The 15,713-nt window shown below is 41.6% G+C and overlaps 1 protein-coding gene across 1 annotated transcript in view; it reads left to right on the top strand.

The window, feature by feature from the left end:
* stxbp5a (syntaxin binding protein 5a (tomosyn)) overlaps positions 1–15,713 on the top strand; it is an 84,069-nt gene that overhangs the window by 67,642 nt on the left and 714 nt on the right. Inside the window, exons 13-26 of the mRNA XM_054618409.1 lie at positions 75–142; positions 1,205–1,245; positions 1,561–1,781; positions 3,287–3,468; positions 3,766–3,891; positions 4,250–4,401; positions 6,964–7,026; positions 8,744–8,797; positions 10,885–10,934; positions 11,989–12,271; positions 12,811–13,180; positions 14,700–14,865; positions 15,241–15,352; positions 15,464–15,684. Coding sequence (XP_054474384.1) covers positions 75–142; positions 1,205–1,245; positions 1,561–1,781; positions 3,287–3,468; positions 3,766–3,891; positions 4,250–4,401; positions 6,964–7,026; positions 8,744–8,797; positions 10,885–10,934; positions 11,989–12,271; positions 12,811–13,180; positions 14,700–14,865; positions 15,241–15,352; positions 15,464–15,684 — 2,109 coding nt within the window. The remainder of the gene's footprint in view (positions 1–74; positions 143–1,204; positions 1,246–1,560; positions 1,782–3,286; positions 3,469–3,765; positions 3,892–4,249; positions 4,402–6,963; positions 7,027–8,743; positions 8,798–10,884; positions 10,935–11,988; positions 12,272–12,810; positions 13,181–14,699; positions 14,866–15,240; positions 15,353–15,463; positions 15,685–15,713) is intronic.

The following is a 15,713-nucleotide window of genomic DNA, read 5'->3' as shown; positions in this document are numbered from 1 at the left end:
TGTGTGTGTGTGTGTGTGTGTGTGTGTGTGTGTGTGTGTGTGTGTGTGTGTGTGTGTGTGTGTGTGATATCTAGGAATGGCCTATTAGTGGTGGAAACTGGGGTCAAGGCACACAGAGCTACCCAGAGATCATCATCACTGGGTAAGACAATACTGATTTCATTAGCATTATCATTATCGTCTTGCTGCACTCAATTACTTTCACCTCTGCTGCACTGTCAGGTCTCTACAGCAAAGGAGTTGTCTTTGAATATTTACTGTCGGTCGTTATATATTCCAATCATGTGCACTTTGTGCAATTTTGACGTTTATTATCCCGCTCTAAGCTGTCATCAAGGGGAGAAGGGGCGTTTTTAACAGAACACACACACTGAAGAAGTGACATTGAGGTATGGGTTTGGCAGTAGGAGGCTTTCACTCCTCTCCTTCCTCCCTTTCTCCTCACCCCTACATGCCATATTACTATTCTGTACAGGCTTTTTTTCTCTCTCTTTCTAAAAGTGCCACAGGCTGCATAATAGTTCCCTCCCAATCCACTCAGCGGACACTGGCAACAAAACATTTGGGAGAGAAATGGCCACCCGTATTCATGTTTTTATGACAATGTCCTTTTCTGTGACACCAAATGGAGAAGCGGTCATGCTCAACTCCTGCTATTCATTGTAATCCTGTGTACACTCGATTTATTTTTAGGCAATAAGCAACGTGGACGTTATTGCATGTTCTGGTAGTAAAATAATTTACACTACATGGCCAACAATATGTGGATATCTGAGCATTACACCCATATGCTATTGGGACCTGGCTGCAGGGAACGAACCCTTAGTTTGAATGTCCAAATACTTTTGGCAAATAGTATTTATTCTGGTTACTTCAAGGTTAATCAACCTTGACTGATGAAAACCATTAGGTAAATATTTCTAATGTGGAGATCTATGGTTGTGTTACAATGATTAATCAGGGACAAACATATTTTAGTTTATTGATATTTGGTTTGTTTTTATATACTACCTAGACATCAGATTTTGTGTCTTCACTTGGTATTCTAGATATGTTTTACTGCTGCATATCTTAAAAACTGATTTATTTTGATCAATCTAGAACTCCACCTCCAGAGTCAAGACAACAAGTCACATATTGATATTCATCCCTCTCTTGTTCCTCTTCTTTAAACATTTATTTTCTTCATCTCTTGAACACACAGGCATGCTGATGGAACTGTGAAGTTCTGGGATGCCTCTGCAAGTGAGTTCTCTCAAGGGCTAAGCTTTGTTTATGCTTCAAGAAATTGCAATTATGTATTGTTAAGCTTAGGGAAAGGAAACCACATTAAAAACTAATATAGAAATGTTTTTTTTAATAAACACTTTGAGCACCAGCCTTCACGCAGTCAATATAAACATAATATATATTGTTTAGATTAAGTCTAGTAACAATTAATTACTTGACGTTCAAAGCAGCACATCATCTCTGATTTCATGTTTTAGAGTCAGATTCAATATGTGTGATTTCCTTGGATTGCAGCTGATACTTTGCTCTCCCCTCCTTTTGTTCCCCTAGTAATGCTCCAGGTGCTCTATAAGCTCAAAACAGCCAAGGTGTTTGACAGAAACCGTTCCAAGGAGGACAAGGGCAGCACCGAGGTGTCAGATGAAGACCCCTTTGCCATTCAGATCATGACCTGGTGCCCTGAAAGCAGAATGCTGTGTGTGGCCGGGGTGTCAGCCAACGTTATCATCTACCGCTTCAGCAAACTGGAAGTAACTACTGAGGTGGTGCAGGTGGGTATCACTTTATCAGCTCTAAAAATTGTATTGAATCTGTTTCGATACAGTTACAGAAAATACTATCTGTTTTCCATCATATTCTCTGGTATTGTAAGACTCTTGCAACCATACAAGCATGGACTCAAATAAGGGACCTACTGTAACTATTTTTCACGAATACATTTTGCTTTTATTTGTTATTTCTTTCCCTCAGCACTCATTCTCTGTCCTGCTGTAGGATGCTGAGACATAAGCACCAACACACGCACATACATTCGCTCTAACATCTGCCTAGTCAAAGGCGGTATGGTTGCCATGCCAACAGACAGAGCAGTAAACAAGCAAAGCTAGACTGTCACTATAATCTGCCTTGATAGTGACGTAAGTGCTTATGTAAGTCAGTGTTTAATGATATACTGTAAAGAGAAATGCTGTTTAATCTGTCCGAGCATGCTCACAGCTCCTATATTACAAGTGAGAGAGTGCGTGCATACTGTTTTATGCTTGGTTTCTACTTTTTGCTGGAGCAGCAGAGTGTTAAATTGGTAACCAGCAAGACACTTTATTTATTTGTAATTTTGGCAACATTTTTCTTGTGAAGCGGTCACTGCTGTGGTGTTAATGCTTGAGAATTGCTCTAGACAGAGGTCGCTTGTCAATCAAAGTGTGTGGGAGGTGCTGTGATGTGTTCTTCCTCGCAGGTCTGCAAATTAATTACATTTTTTTAGCTGGTGCCCTTAATGTGCTCAGCACAGTTTGTCGTAACTATCCAATTCTTCTTTTGTTCTTCCAAGCGAACAGCAAAAGACTGATTCAAATCAGCCACCTTCCAGTTAGAAGCTTTCTCCATGGATGACTGCCAGTGAGCGCTGATGCATGTGTCAGAGAAATCTCAGGCCTACGCTCGAAGCGTGTGACTGGGATGTGGATGAGGACTAGATATTTACTAACAGTGAGCTGTAATTAGGAGAACTGCCTCCCTTCCCACAAGGTCGAACACCTCCACAACCTCGCAGAAATGAAGGTGGAGGAGGACAGAGGCAGGCGGGAGTGAGAAAATCCGAAGAAGGGCACCGATCACTCTTCACTCCCACATGTCAGTGGGGCTAATGAGACTGACAGAATGCAAAAGAGAGAGCTTATGAACATTGTGTGTGTTTGTTTGAGTGTGTATGTGTATGTGTGTGTGAGTGATTTTACGAAGGCGGAGGTTGCAGAGAAGTAGCCTGAAGGAGGATTTAGAAGGAATGGAATATTCAGAATTGGAGGACCTCTTTGACTCTCAATCTGCCTACACATGAGCACATTCACAAGCACAGACACACATGTCAAACAAATCCCTATTATCAAAGTGACTCTGTGTATGTATGTAGTTGTCACTCACAGTCAAAGGACTTTACCCATCCTCAGAGGAATTCATGAAGAATAGTTGTTTACAAGAGTTTTGCACCTTTATTATGATTTGGATTATCTCCTCTCTTCATATCTTTTCTCCTCTCTGTCTCCTGTGTCTTAAACAGTTACTAGAGGTGCGAATGCAGTACGAGCTGAACGACATAGAGTCTCCAGACTGTGGGGGAGGAGGGGGAGAACAGACACCGGCGCTTCCCACCCCCGGTGCCTCCCCTCAGACAAGCGGCCCACCTTCACAGCCCTCCACCAGCAGCAACAACTCTGACGGAGGCAACATGCCCTGCCTCAAGTACGAAGCGCACACACATAAACATACCGATTACATAAACTCTCATAAGCACAAGGAGCCCTTGCGCACATTCTCATACTCAATCATACACACAATGGTCTTGTTTTTTGCCTCAAGCACTCTTGCACAGACTTAGTCAGCGGCTGAAGCATTCTCAGCCACAGCCTTTCCCATCATCCCATCGCAGCCACTCATGCCGAACCCTCAACACACAACGGCTTCAGAACTGCAGCTGCACCACTTGTTAAAGCCTCTTTCCATTTCATTTTCTTGCTCCTTTTCTGTTCTTCTCTCCAGAGTGCGCAGTAACCCTCTGAAGCAGTCTGCAGGTTACCAGGTAGACTTGGTGGTCCAGTTAGTGTGGGTGAGCGGAGAACCTCCGCAGCAGATCACAAGTCTGGCGCTCAATTCCTCCTACGGCCTGTAAGTATACAAACAGGAACGTTGTTGTCAAGACTAGAACCAGGTCCTTTCAGTGCCCACTATTCATCCTTGTAGCTGTATCACCTGAAGTGAAAAACTAAAATGAAAATCTATAAAGACCACTTTTTGCTGTTAAAGCAGCAACCGCTCACGGCTAACTTAACAACCAGGCTTGTCAACCCAATTTATGTCAGTTTATATTCCAGCTGTTTTTGTGCTCTTAAGATTAAATCAAATCTTATAACAACGTTACTATAACCCATCTCTCCTTTTCTCTGCCCTTTTCTCTTTCTTCCTCTCACTCTCCCCCCTCCTGCATCTTCCACTTCCCCCACAAACTCTGTCACCCCCTCTTCAGTGTGGTGTTTGGCAACAGTAATGGTCTGGCGGTGGTGGACTACGTCCAGAAGACGGTCGTGCTCAACTTGGGGACGGTCGAGCTTTACGGCTCCAATGACCCCTACCAGAGACAGCCCCGCTCGCCAAGAAAGACACGACAGCCCTCTGGAGGTAATGAGGGAAAGGGATAAGAGGGAGAAGAGTAAGAAAAAAGTCTCAACTTATCCGACCATACACAGCGGTAGATGTTGTCTTGTCATTACAGTGCAGCAACAACAAATAACTTTGCAGCTATTCATTTTGGGTGGCAGTGCTCATCTGTTCTTTCAGCCTCACTAGCTCAGATTGTTTAGTTTCAAATAAGGAATGCTTAGGAATTTGTTGTTTTTGAAATTCCTGCCATTATGCTAAAATTGTGTCCCAACATCTAACTACGCTCAGTTGAACCATAATCTACAGATCCTGCTCCTGTTTTAAGGGTAAATGAAAAAATGGCCAGTATAGGGATATTTGGTAAAATAACTGAGAAGCAAAAAAAATATATATTTATTTTGCACATTTCAAACACGTAACATAACATTTAAAGACAAAATATAAAAAATCAGCCATAAACATAAGAACAAAGGTAGCATAAACAACATGAATATATAAGGATCTAAATGAATGAAGCACATACCCTCTACCACACAGCAATAAAAAACCCTAAACACACACACAATCCAATAGAATCCTCTGCCCTATCGCATGGCAGCACATGTAACCAACTGAACAAGAGAAGTGCTGCCATACACAAACGACTGTGGCTCTTTGGTAGAGCAGAGTCTTTCCTTCAATCAGAGGATCGGCGGTTAGATCCCCGGGCTCTCTAGTCCATGTCGATGTGTCCTTGGGCATAACACTTAACCCCCAAATTGCTCCTGCTGGCTGTGCCGGCGGTGAATGAATGGGTATGAATGATTGAATGATGACATGTAGTGGTAAAGCACAATGAGTGGTTGGAAGACTAGAAAAGCGCTACACAAGTTCAGTCCATTTACCATTTACTCACACACCGATGACCTGAGAGGCCTGATCGGGTTTTAGTCAGTGAGCAAATCAGATATTGGGGAGGCAAATAAGTGATTTATAGATTATTACCAGGATTTTGAAGGGGATTCTTTATTGAACCAGGAGCCAGTGAATGAAGAAATTTCTGTCCAAGTTTTTGTGTACGTGTAGCGACTCTTGAATGAGCTGGAGTCGTCTTACAGACAATTTTCATAATCCTGCTAATAGAGCGCAACAGTAGTCGTACCTGCTTGAGATAAATATGTATAGGAACCAGTTTCAGAAAGTCAGTTTAAAATATGAATGCTCTAAGTTTTGATATATTTTTTCTAAGTGATAAACCACTTTTCTGGTGATATTGGTAATGGGATTTTTCAAAATTGAGATCAGTATCCATCCAGAATAATAACCATGGTTTCTGACTTGCTCACTATATTTCAAAAACAGCGACGCCAAGTGTGATAGTGTTATTATTATGTCTTTCAGTGAACATTATGATGAGTTTCAAGGCACCCCAAAGGTCCAAATGTCTCTGAACTGATATGAGAATGAATTATGTCACAATGAAAATAATGCCATTATTCCATCATGCCATCTCTTCCTCTTTTCTCATTCACACACACACACACACACACACACACACACACACACACACACACACACACACACACACACACACACACACACACACACACACACACACACACACACACACACACACACACACACACACACACACACACTCTCACAGCCCATCCCTTTTACACACATTGCCACTGCAGCCTCATGGTACCACTGATGGCTATTAAGATGCTTTCCGTATGGACTTACTGCCACCCTGTGCTAGATGACGGCAGTGCAGCTGCGTAGAGGATGCCGCAGTGTCATGACGATGCACCGCCCATACTTAAGCAAAAGTTGGATGGATGAATTAGAAAGTTGTGGATGCTGAGGGATTTATTTGTGATGCTTTTGATTGTTAATGCACATATATGCATGCAGGCACACACATAAACCAATGTACACATTCTCGCACACATATACACAAGCACGTGCAAATGTAAATACACACAGAGCAGCTGGTGTCACTGACTGGTGAGCAGTGGGCTGGCACCTGTCAGAGCTTGGCAAGTGTGAGCAGTAATCAGGCGTCCAGCTGTGTTTCTATGCCAACAGAGACTGCTGTCTGCTTGGCTTTCCGGCTTTCTGCCTCCCAGGACAATGTCACACACACACAACACACACACACACACACACACACACACACACACACACACACACACACACACACACACACACACACACACACACACACACACACACACACACACACACACACACATTCATATACAAACATGCACGCAGCAAAGGCAGGAATTAGACTTGGAACTGGATAGAGAAACATTGAAGATGCACAAAATCTTCATTATGTTTGAAATATGAGCTAAACCGACACAGGGCTAGTCTGTAGGTCAGATTAGCTGTCAGTTAAAGAGAACATTAGACATAAGGAATCATCCATTCTCCCAAAAAACATATAGCAGACCCAGTTGCTATCTGAGGTTCCCTCTGCAGTGTATGTTAAAGTAAAAGGGTAGTGTTACACTCTCACAGAAGGGACACCCAAGCGCTTCTTTTCGGCTTGTTTTATTTTGCATGAATTAACTTGTATGATCTCTGCTGCAGGTCTGTGCGACATTAACGAGGGCTCCGCCACATCAGAGGACCGCTGCAAGTCCCCTACTTCAGGTAACATGTCCTTCAGCGTCTTATTAAAGAAAAGTGGGAGAAATATAGCAGAGGCTTTGTGTAATCTAGACGTAAAAGCCCAGTACTGAACCAGAAAGAAAATATACGTATTATACTAAGTATTTGAATGCAAGAGGAACATTTGTTAGGGACTAGATTAAAGTTTCAAAAGAGCCTCTACTTTTAATATTATTTTATTGAAATTGCTGCTCATCAAATTGGAACTTTACAGAGGTTTTTGTTTTTTGTTGAACCATAAAATTGTCTGGCTGTCGATTTCATTCTTCCACAGTCTTAAGAAATGCTCTTTTTGAGTTCATTACCATACGTCTATGGGAGTATTTTCACATTTGTGAATGCTTTCTTTTACCACTTTGCAGAGATCAATAGACATGAATAATTTTGCTTTAATCTCACATTGTATCCTGGAAAACTGGGTTATAGGCTGTGAACGTATCCAATCTCTTTGATGCTAATTCAGCGTGACAGCAAAGAATTATACAAGAAATGAAGTAGAGGACCTCATTAATTTACATGATTCAGAGAATAAGTTCAAAAAGTAAAAGATCAACCTGAAGGGCCTTGGGTATTTTCAAATATTTAGTAACCGCATAATTGGGAAATATATTCCACAGTAAAATGTATTAAATCAGCCGCAAGATGATGTGAATCAACTTTTGACTTGGATTTTGAGCAGGGATCTTCTTTCAGTTTAACATTTAAATGTGTCTGGGTGAAGATCTGTTCAGAACATATTATGATATTAGGCAGTTTTCATATCAGTGAGTATTACATAATGCAAACAAATAAACTCAATTTTTACTTAGTATACCATGCACCACAGCTACAGAATACCTTACTCTCTGTTGCAACAGTAAGATGCTCTGTTGCTCTTTAAATTGTCTCCTTCTTAATCTACGTCATTAGTATTTCAGCTGAAGGTGCTTGAAGAGAGAACAGCCCAGATCCATCTCATTAGGGGTAACTTGGCACTGGAAATAAGGAGCTTTTTAAAAAGGTCAGACAGAAAACAAATCTCAAAGTCTGGAGCCCTGCTGCAGGTATGATGCCTGTCCCCACCCCCCATGTCTGGTGCCAACAGACTGTGGTCTGATACATCTGTCTGCTCTGCATTATTCATAGGACAGAGAGAGCGATAAGGTGCCTTCCTGCAAAAAAAAAGAAAAATCTGCCTTAACAGTCACAAAATCTAGGGTTAAGCTTTTTGCTATTTTAGATCTCTTTTTATGCAGATTTACCAGTTTTTCCTTGAAAGAAGTTGCAGAACGATAAATTAAGATTCCATTAGTGCCAGGAGAGTGTCAATAAACACAAGAAAATCCTTGGCTTAGTGTTTCATTTGCAATAAAACAACTTAAAATCACAGTTTATATTTGCCAATGCTAAACCACTTAGTAATAGGACGGACGCTCTTGAACATTCCTTTAATATTGAAAAGGATTCATACACAGCTCAACAAAAAATTATCAGTACCATGTTAGTACTCTATATAAAAAAGGTGTTAACTAGAACCATATAGGGTTCTTCACCTGGAACCTTTTCAGAGGGTTCTGTGTATTGACTCTGAGTATTTGAGTCAAATCAGTGTCCTGAACATTAGAGTAAACAGCAACAGCTTGTGTGTAGTAATAAGCCAAAGGGTGTTTCTAACTGCACATTTACTCTACTCTACTTCCCCCCTTTACACCCCCAAAAGTGTTGATGTCAAACAGCAATCTACAGCAGTTCTACAATGGAGGTGGTAGAGGAGGTAAGATTGGCCAAAGATTTTCATTAGAGGCTGTTTAGGCAGGACAAGTCCAGATGTGTCCCCCCTGTCTCTGTCCTCCATGTCGTGGTTTCCACAGTGGGAGAGAAATAGACTAGAGCAGAGAGAGCCAAAGTTCAGCTTCGCTTCTGGGTTAGCTTCTGTTCCACTGGTGTTCAGTTCTCACTGTATTGATTATAAGCAACTGCATTTTTTTCCCTTGATTAAAATGAAATGGTGCTCATATTTCAATTCTGTACTCAAGTACATGGTTGAAAACTGTACGCCGAGAACTGAACGCTCATAGAGCAGAGGCCAACCTGGAAGCATGGCAGGAATTCAGCTGTCTGTATACACACACAATAGAGCTTCAGAGCCTCAGACACAAATTGCATGCTACATGTACGTAGCACGAGTGTCATAATGTAAATGTGCCTGCGTGTGATATCTGTCCTGACCTCTTACATCAGGTTCCCTGTCTACATTATGAGTTACATGATTGGTTCTGTCAATAGTAGAGTATGACGACACCTCAGAGCAGAGAGCAACTCATCTGTCCAACTCTGTCTTTGTGTACCTTCAGTGTGTGTTGATGAAATAGATAATAACATATCAGCTGCTCAAATGTAATGTTTTTTGTATGTGGAACTCTGAGGTTTGGGATCCTTCCCTCTTTCTGATTCAGGTGACAATGAGTAGGTATCTGAAATGACCGCAGCATCAGAGACTGGAGTTTTGCCTTTTCCCAGACCGTTCCTTCTCAAACCAACGTCATAGATGCTTTAAACTAGCCTGACCTCATTTAATTGCTCAGAACCCTGTTAAAGCCCTGACAATATTTTAAGCCTCAGATTATACAGCACATTTTCCCAATCCTCTCTATTTGCTTTGTTGCACCTGTAAGGGCAGACACCTTAACCCTTTATAATTCGCTTTGTTTGATGGAGTTTGGTGACCTCATGTAATTCCCAGAGCTCCTCTCTACTTCTACTTAGCCAGAATAAGTGAAAACACCTGCGTGGATGTGCAGGGCCTTTTAATTAAAGTAAGAATAAAGCCGTGTGTTCACTGTCGATTTGTGTACATAAATTATGGACAGGAGCTGCACAACAGCGAGCTATGAAAAATGGATTATAGTTGAAGTGTCAGTCATTGAAATTATGCCTCCGGCACTTTAATATTTTTAATGGAAACAAAAAATGTAATTAAGTTACACCAAACCCAATTTGAGCTTGAGGATATTAACAATGTCACAGACTTTCCAGGGTTTTTATTTTATATTTCTTCATTTGTCAAGGTGGGTTTCTCTCAGTTTTAGAACGCAAAAACAACTTTCCAGCCGGCAATTTCTTCGCATTAGTGAACGTAACATCAAAGTTAACGCATGTAAGAGAAATAACATCCAAGACCTTCATTCATTCTTGTTTCTTTTTTATAAGTTCACTCTTTTAACAGATGGAAGGATTTGAGCACCAGAGCTTATGAACCCAATACATTTTGCAATATATGCACACAAACAGTAATCGAATCTATTTTGCACTAGATGCCTTATAGGGTTATTAATGAAAGAAGCGGGAAATGTATATAAAATGAAAGATATATAGGTGACCAACGTTTTAGCCTACAGTAGCTGTCAGTAGACTACTTCACTTAGTATCTTTTCCACTGTCTTCTTCCATTTCCTGTTCAGTATTTTCTGTTTTTTGTTGCCTTCCTGTTCTTGGTGCATGCTCCCTTGGAATGAAAGTCCTAAATGGCTGTGCAGTTTTGATGTATCTCACTGTATCAGTCCTCTCTTGCAGGGCACTGTGCAACCAGAGGTCACCTCCTTCGTTTTGTCTTTCACAGCATGCCTCCGTGATACACAGGGTTGTGTCTGAGTCCTTACGCAGTGTCTTCTCCTGTGTAAAGCATTTTGGCTCCTCTAGTCAATGAAACAATCTCCCCGCTCTTTGTTCCACAGCCTTTTGTCATTTTTCTGTATTTTAGCTTTGTGCACAATCCTAGCCCAATGCTAGTTATCTAGCTTTGCATGGCATCGTGTTAGCGTAGACGTGTCTTTGTAAAGAGGGATGTTCTCTTTTTTCCAGCAAAGATGTCACGGAAATTAAGCTTGCCTACTGAGCTAAAGCCAGACTTGGGTAAGCCATGACCTGTCTCCAAACAATTTTGATGAAATGCAGTATATTTTTTCACTTCAACTGGACTCACACATCCCATTAGTCCAGTTTTATCTGGTTATTAGCCTCAAAATTGGCAAGCTAAGCAGATATTTTCTTTAAGTTTGCATGCCACAAAAGTAGCACTGATCTGACCAAAATTTATTGAGTTGAATCTTAAGTGTTTGAATTAAATTCAGTGTGAAACTCCTGCTTTTTTGAGCTTGGTGGGGGTTCTATTAGAGGTCAGTGGTGCTAAGCTAAACTTTGCACACTCCATCTCACCGTAATGCTTTCTGCTACGTTCGCAGCTTCCTCTTTCTCTTCTGTGTTCTTCATGTCTTTCCTTTCTTTGTCTGATTGGTACCTTACAAATTGCCAAAAAGCAATACTGTCTTCTACAGAACCAAGAACATTGGATGGGACATTGTCAAATTAAAATGTGCAAGTGCCAAGACGTTTACCTGTATGGTTGTTCAGGAGTTCCGATGTTATACATATGTAACCAAAGTGCCTTATAGCCACGTCTTTCATACCAATAAAACCACTGATTGGGGATGGAATATTTTGAAAATGTTGGTTGGCCTGTGAAAATGTGCAAATGCATAATTGCATAAAGTGTATTGTATAATATATTATATAAAGTGTGTATAATCTTAAATCACCATCAATAAGGTTTCAGGGGATGCTGCTCTGTTAACCAATCTGTCAGAGAGATAAAATTAGACCAGGCTTTTATATATTTACCCACTGATAAGAATGCAAGCCCATATTCTTGGATTTCTATCCCAATTTGCTGCATCTATATCTTCAGTATCTTTCAGAGTTCAGTCATGAATAAAATAGTAATATGTCTTGAGTTTCCTGTCAGATTTCAAATGCCTTTACAGTCCAATGTGTTTCATTTACCAGGACACTATGTAAAACTGTTGTGTATGACTCTAGTTTTTCATGTACAGTGTCCACATCTGTGTTGTCTGCCTTGTGATTTCACTGCTTTGCAAGTGCTTTACCTCTCTCTGTTTTCTCCTTACTGTCCTCCTGTCTGTATGCCCGCCGCGGGGTGCCAACCCATTAGACCACCGGGACAATTCTTTCAGCCGCTCACGCTCCTCCAGCGTCACCAGTATCGACAAGGAAGCACGAGAGGCCATCAGCTCCTTCCACTTCAGTGACACCTTTGCCCGGAAGGGGGACAGCACTCTGACACCCTGCCTGTATGTGGGCACCACTCTGGGCACGGTGCTTGCTATGGCTCTCACATTGCCGCCTGCTGGGGAGCAACGGCAACTGCAGCCAGTTATCATTTCTCCAACAGGTGGGTGATGGGATATCAGACGGGAGGGAGTGATAGAAAATGGAGTAATGCATTGCAGTTATGTTGCTATAGAAGATGCAAAACAGATTGAATTGTGCAAGCTGTCTAATGACGTTCACAAAATTGTCTATTAAAAAAATCAGAGTTAAAGGGTTTTAAAACAACAGTGCCACTATGAAAAATCAATTTATATTCAAATTTCAGTAATAAGCCTTTTCTTTCCATTCATAAGGCATGCTGGTACAGATTTCAGTATAACTTCAATTAGTTTTTTTGTGATGATGGAAATATCCTTAAAAACTGTTATAGCTTTCTTATATGTTATTTATTCATTCATAATTCCCTATATTTTTTTAAATTTTTTTTTTTTTTAATTGAAGTGTGGTTTAACAATGATTAGAGGGTAACAGATTGTCTTAACTTTTAAATGGCAGAAATAAATGCTGTCACCACTGAGGCAAATAGGCTCATCATATAATGTCTTCCATTAAACTTATATTCAAATTTCAGTAACAAGCCATTTTCTTTCCATTCATTAGGCATGCTGGTGCGGCTGAAGGGCAGCGTCATGCGGATGGCTTTCCTGGACTCTACAGGTTCCATGCTGCCCCCCGCCTTTGAGCCTTGGTTTGAGCCCAACGTCACAGCAGATGGTGAAGAAAGAGAGAAGGTCCGTAAGCGCCGGCCCGTCTCAGTGTCCCCTTCCACCTCCCAGGACCTCAACGAGAGCCAGTACGCCGTGGTGTGTTCGGAGAAACAGGCCAAAGTGGTTTCCCTCCCCTCCCAGACCTGCATCTATAAACACAGTATCACAGAGACCTCCTTCATCCTGCGGGCAGATGTGGTGCAGATGAGCCAAGGCGTGTGTCTGGCTTGTTTCTGCGCCAACGGCCACATCATGACCCTCAGGTGAGAAACATGTCAGTCTGCGCCAGACAAAAATAGCTGTTTTTTATTAAAATGTATCAATCAAAGTCCCTTTGAATGAATCATGTTCATCTGGTTAGATCTAAGTAGTTTTGATTGGCCTTCTTTTGTGCTCTGTATGTTTTATTAATTTCACAGATAACAGTTTTCACAATAGACAAAAGATGCTGGAGGGTCAGTATTTCCATGATGACCTCTTTTGAGTATGAAACACTTTAAAAGGGATAAAATGATAATAAAGAAGCACAGTGTCAATGTGTAAGCTAGCCAATGAGAGAGCCATGCCAGTTTAGTTCCGACCAATAGAAGAGCAAGAGGCGGGCACAGGTGCCTGCTTATGAGCTTATCAGGGTCGTGCATGAGGATTGAGATGGTAGTTGGGTATTGAGCCATGTGTTGGAATGAATAGGAGTATTTGGGACATTCTGAAGCACACAGATGGACTTTGGAGAAGAGGATTAGGCTGCAGAGATAGTGTGAGAAGTTTATTTGGAAGTTTTGTTTTGTTTTTGCTCTAAAACGTCTTGTAACTTGAAACTTTTAATGCAGTGCATTTAAATGAGGGTGAATCCAATCCAACCACAGCCTTCACTTTCCGTTATGTTGGAATATATTTCACAGCTGCCGGCAAACTACTGCATATAGCAGGGAGCGTTTAGTCTCAAAACACAGATTTCAGAATAACTTCAATTTGTTTTTTGTGATGATGGAAATTTCCTTATAAGACGGTTTCTCTCCGTTCAAGCTTTCTTGTGTGTTATTTATTAATTCATAATTGCCTATATTCCACATGTGTCAAACAACTGTTTTTTGTTGAAGTTGAAGTGTGGTTTAACAATATTATGGGAGTAACAGATTGTCTTAACTTTTAAATGGCAGACGTACATGCTGTCACCACTGAGGCAAACAGACTCATCATATTATGTCCTCAATTAAACTTTTCTTTTTGCTCAAGTTGTCCTTCAAAGTCAGACACAAACTTGTGCCCTTATACACTAAAATAACCGTCCCAGATTTAGCCTTTCAATTTACCAAGTGACCAGGCTATAAACTGCCCATACATACGTGCACACACACATGCAGACGTACCAGGTTCATTTTCATGCAGTGTATGGAAGTGTAAGGGTGGAGGGGTGTCTAAGTCTGTCGCTCATCCTCATTAATCTTCATGTCCCTGGAGGAGAGAGACAGAGACAGAACAGCCATCCATATGGGTGTCTGACAAAGCAAGGATGCCCAGCTGTCTGCTTGTTTGTGTGTTTGTGTGTGTGTGTGTGTGTGTGTGTGCGTGTGCCAGTGTGTTTGCCTGTTCAAAATGGTGCACAAACATTGCCATCAATGTTTCAGGTGATTGAAATGTGTTGTTGAAATATTAACATCAACCACATTAATCTTGTGTTTAGGTGCTGACAAAGGCCACAATATAAAAGGCATTTTTTGGCTTAATATTCTTATAATAGATCTAAAAACACATGAATCCTCTCTGTGTCCCCCTATCTAGTGTGCCGGGACTGAGACCGCTACTGGATGTAAACTACCTGCCTCTGACAGACATGCGGATAGCAAGGACGTTCTGCTTCACCAACCTGGGTCAGGCCATGTACCTCTGCTCCCCCACTGAGGTCCAGAGGATCACTTACAGCCAGGACACCTGTGAAAACCTACAGGTCAGCTCGCATTCTGTATGCATGCATATGGATTTAATGAGTCATGGTTCCGGATATTGGGTTTAAATCTTGAGTTTTGAAGATCATATCCCGTGTCATGGAAGCATAAGAGAAATGCATACTGCACTGCACAGAAAGCATTTCATATTTAAGTCAACTGACATGATCATTTAAAATAACTTGATAAGATAAAGGAAATAACTTTGAGAACTGTATATTGGTATTGATATTTTACCTTAGAAACTGCATGCTAGACTCTGTGTGTAGCGTACGATGCGTATTCATTCTGCAGTGGGTAACACAACAATGTAACAAATGGACACAGACAGTCAAAATGTATGTAGCCGGATGACGTGTGTGTTTGTGATGTTACAGGAGATGCTGGGTGAACTTTTTACACCAGTGGAGACACCAGAGGCACCCAACAGGGGTTTCTTCAAAGGCCTCTTTGGGGGAGGAGCACAGTCACTGGACAGAGAGGAGCTATGTATGCCAAACCTTCACATGCCCAGATATACAGTGGTTCAGTCCTTTGTTGATTCAAACTCTTACTCACACACGTCTCTCGCTGTTTATTGCCTCTCATTTCTTAACTCAGTTGGCGAGATATCCTCTGGAAAGGCATCCCGAAGTCTGGCCCAGCACATCCCAGGCCCAGGTGGCCTTGAGGGCATGAAGGGAGCAGCGTCTGGTGTCGTTGGAGATCTGGCTCGCGCCCGAATAGCCCTGGATGAGAGAGGCCAGAAACTGGGCGAGCTGGATGAGAGGACAGCTGCCATGATGGCTAGCGCAGACTCCTTCTCCAAACATGCCCATGAGGTAAACAGAACATGTTTACAAATCTAAGA

Source organism: Anoplopoma fimbria, chromosome 18, assembly GCF_027596085.1.
Source record: "Anoplopoma fimbria isolate UVic2021 breed Golden Eagle Sablefish chromosome 18, Afim_UVic_2022, whole genome shotgun sequence".
NCBI classification, from domain to species: domain Eukaryota; kingdom Metazoa; phylum Chordata; class Actinopteri; order Perciformes; family Anoplopomatidae; genus Anoplopoma; species Anoplopoma fimbria.
This window is presented reverse-complemented; position numbering and strand designations above follow the sequence as displayed.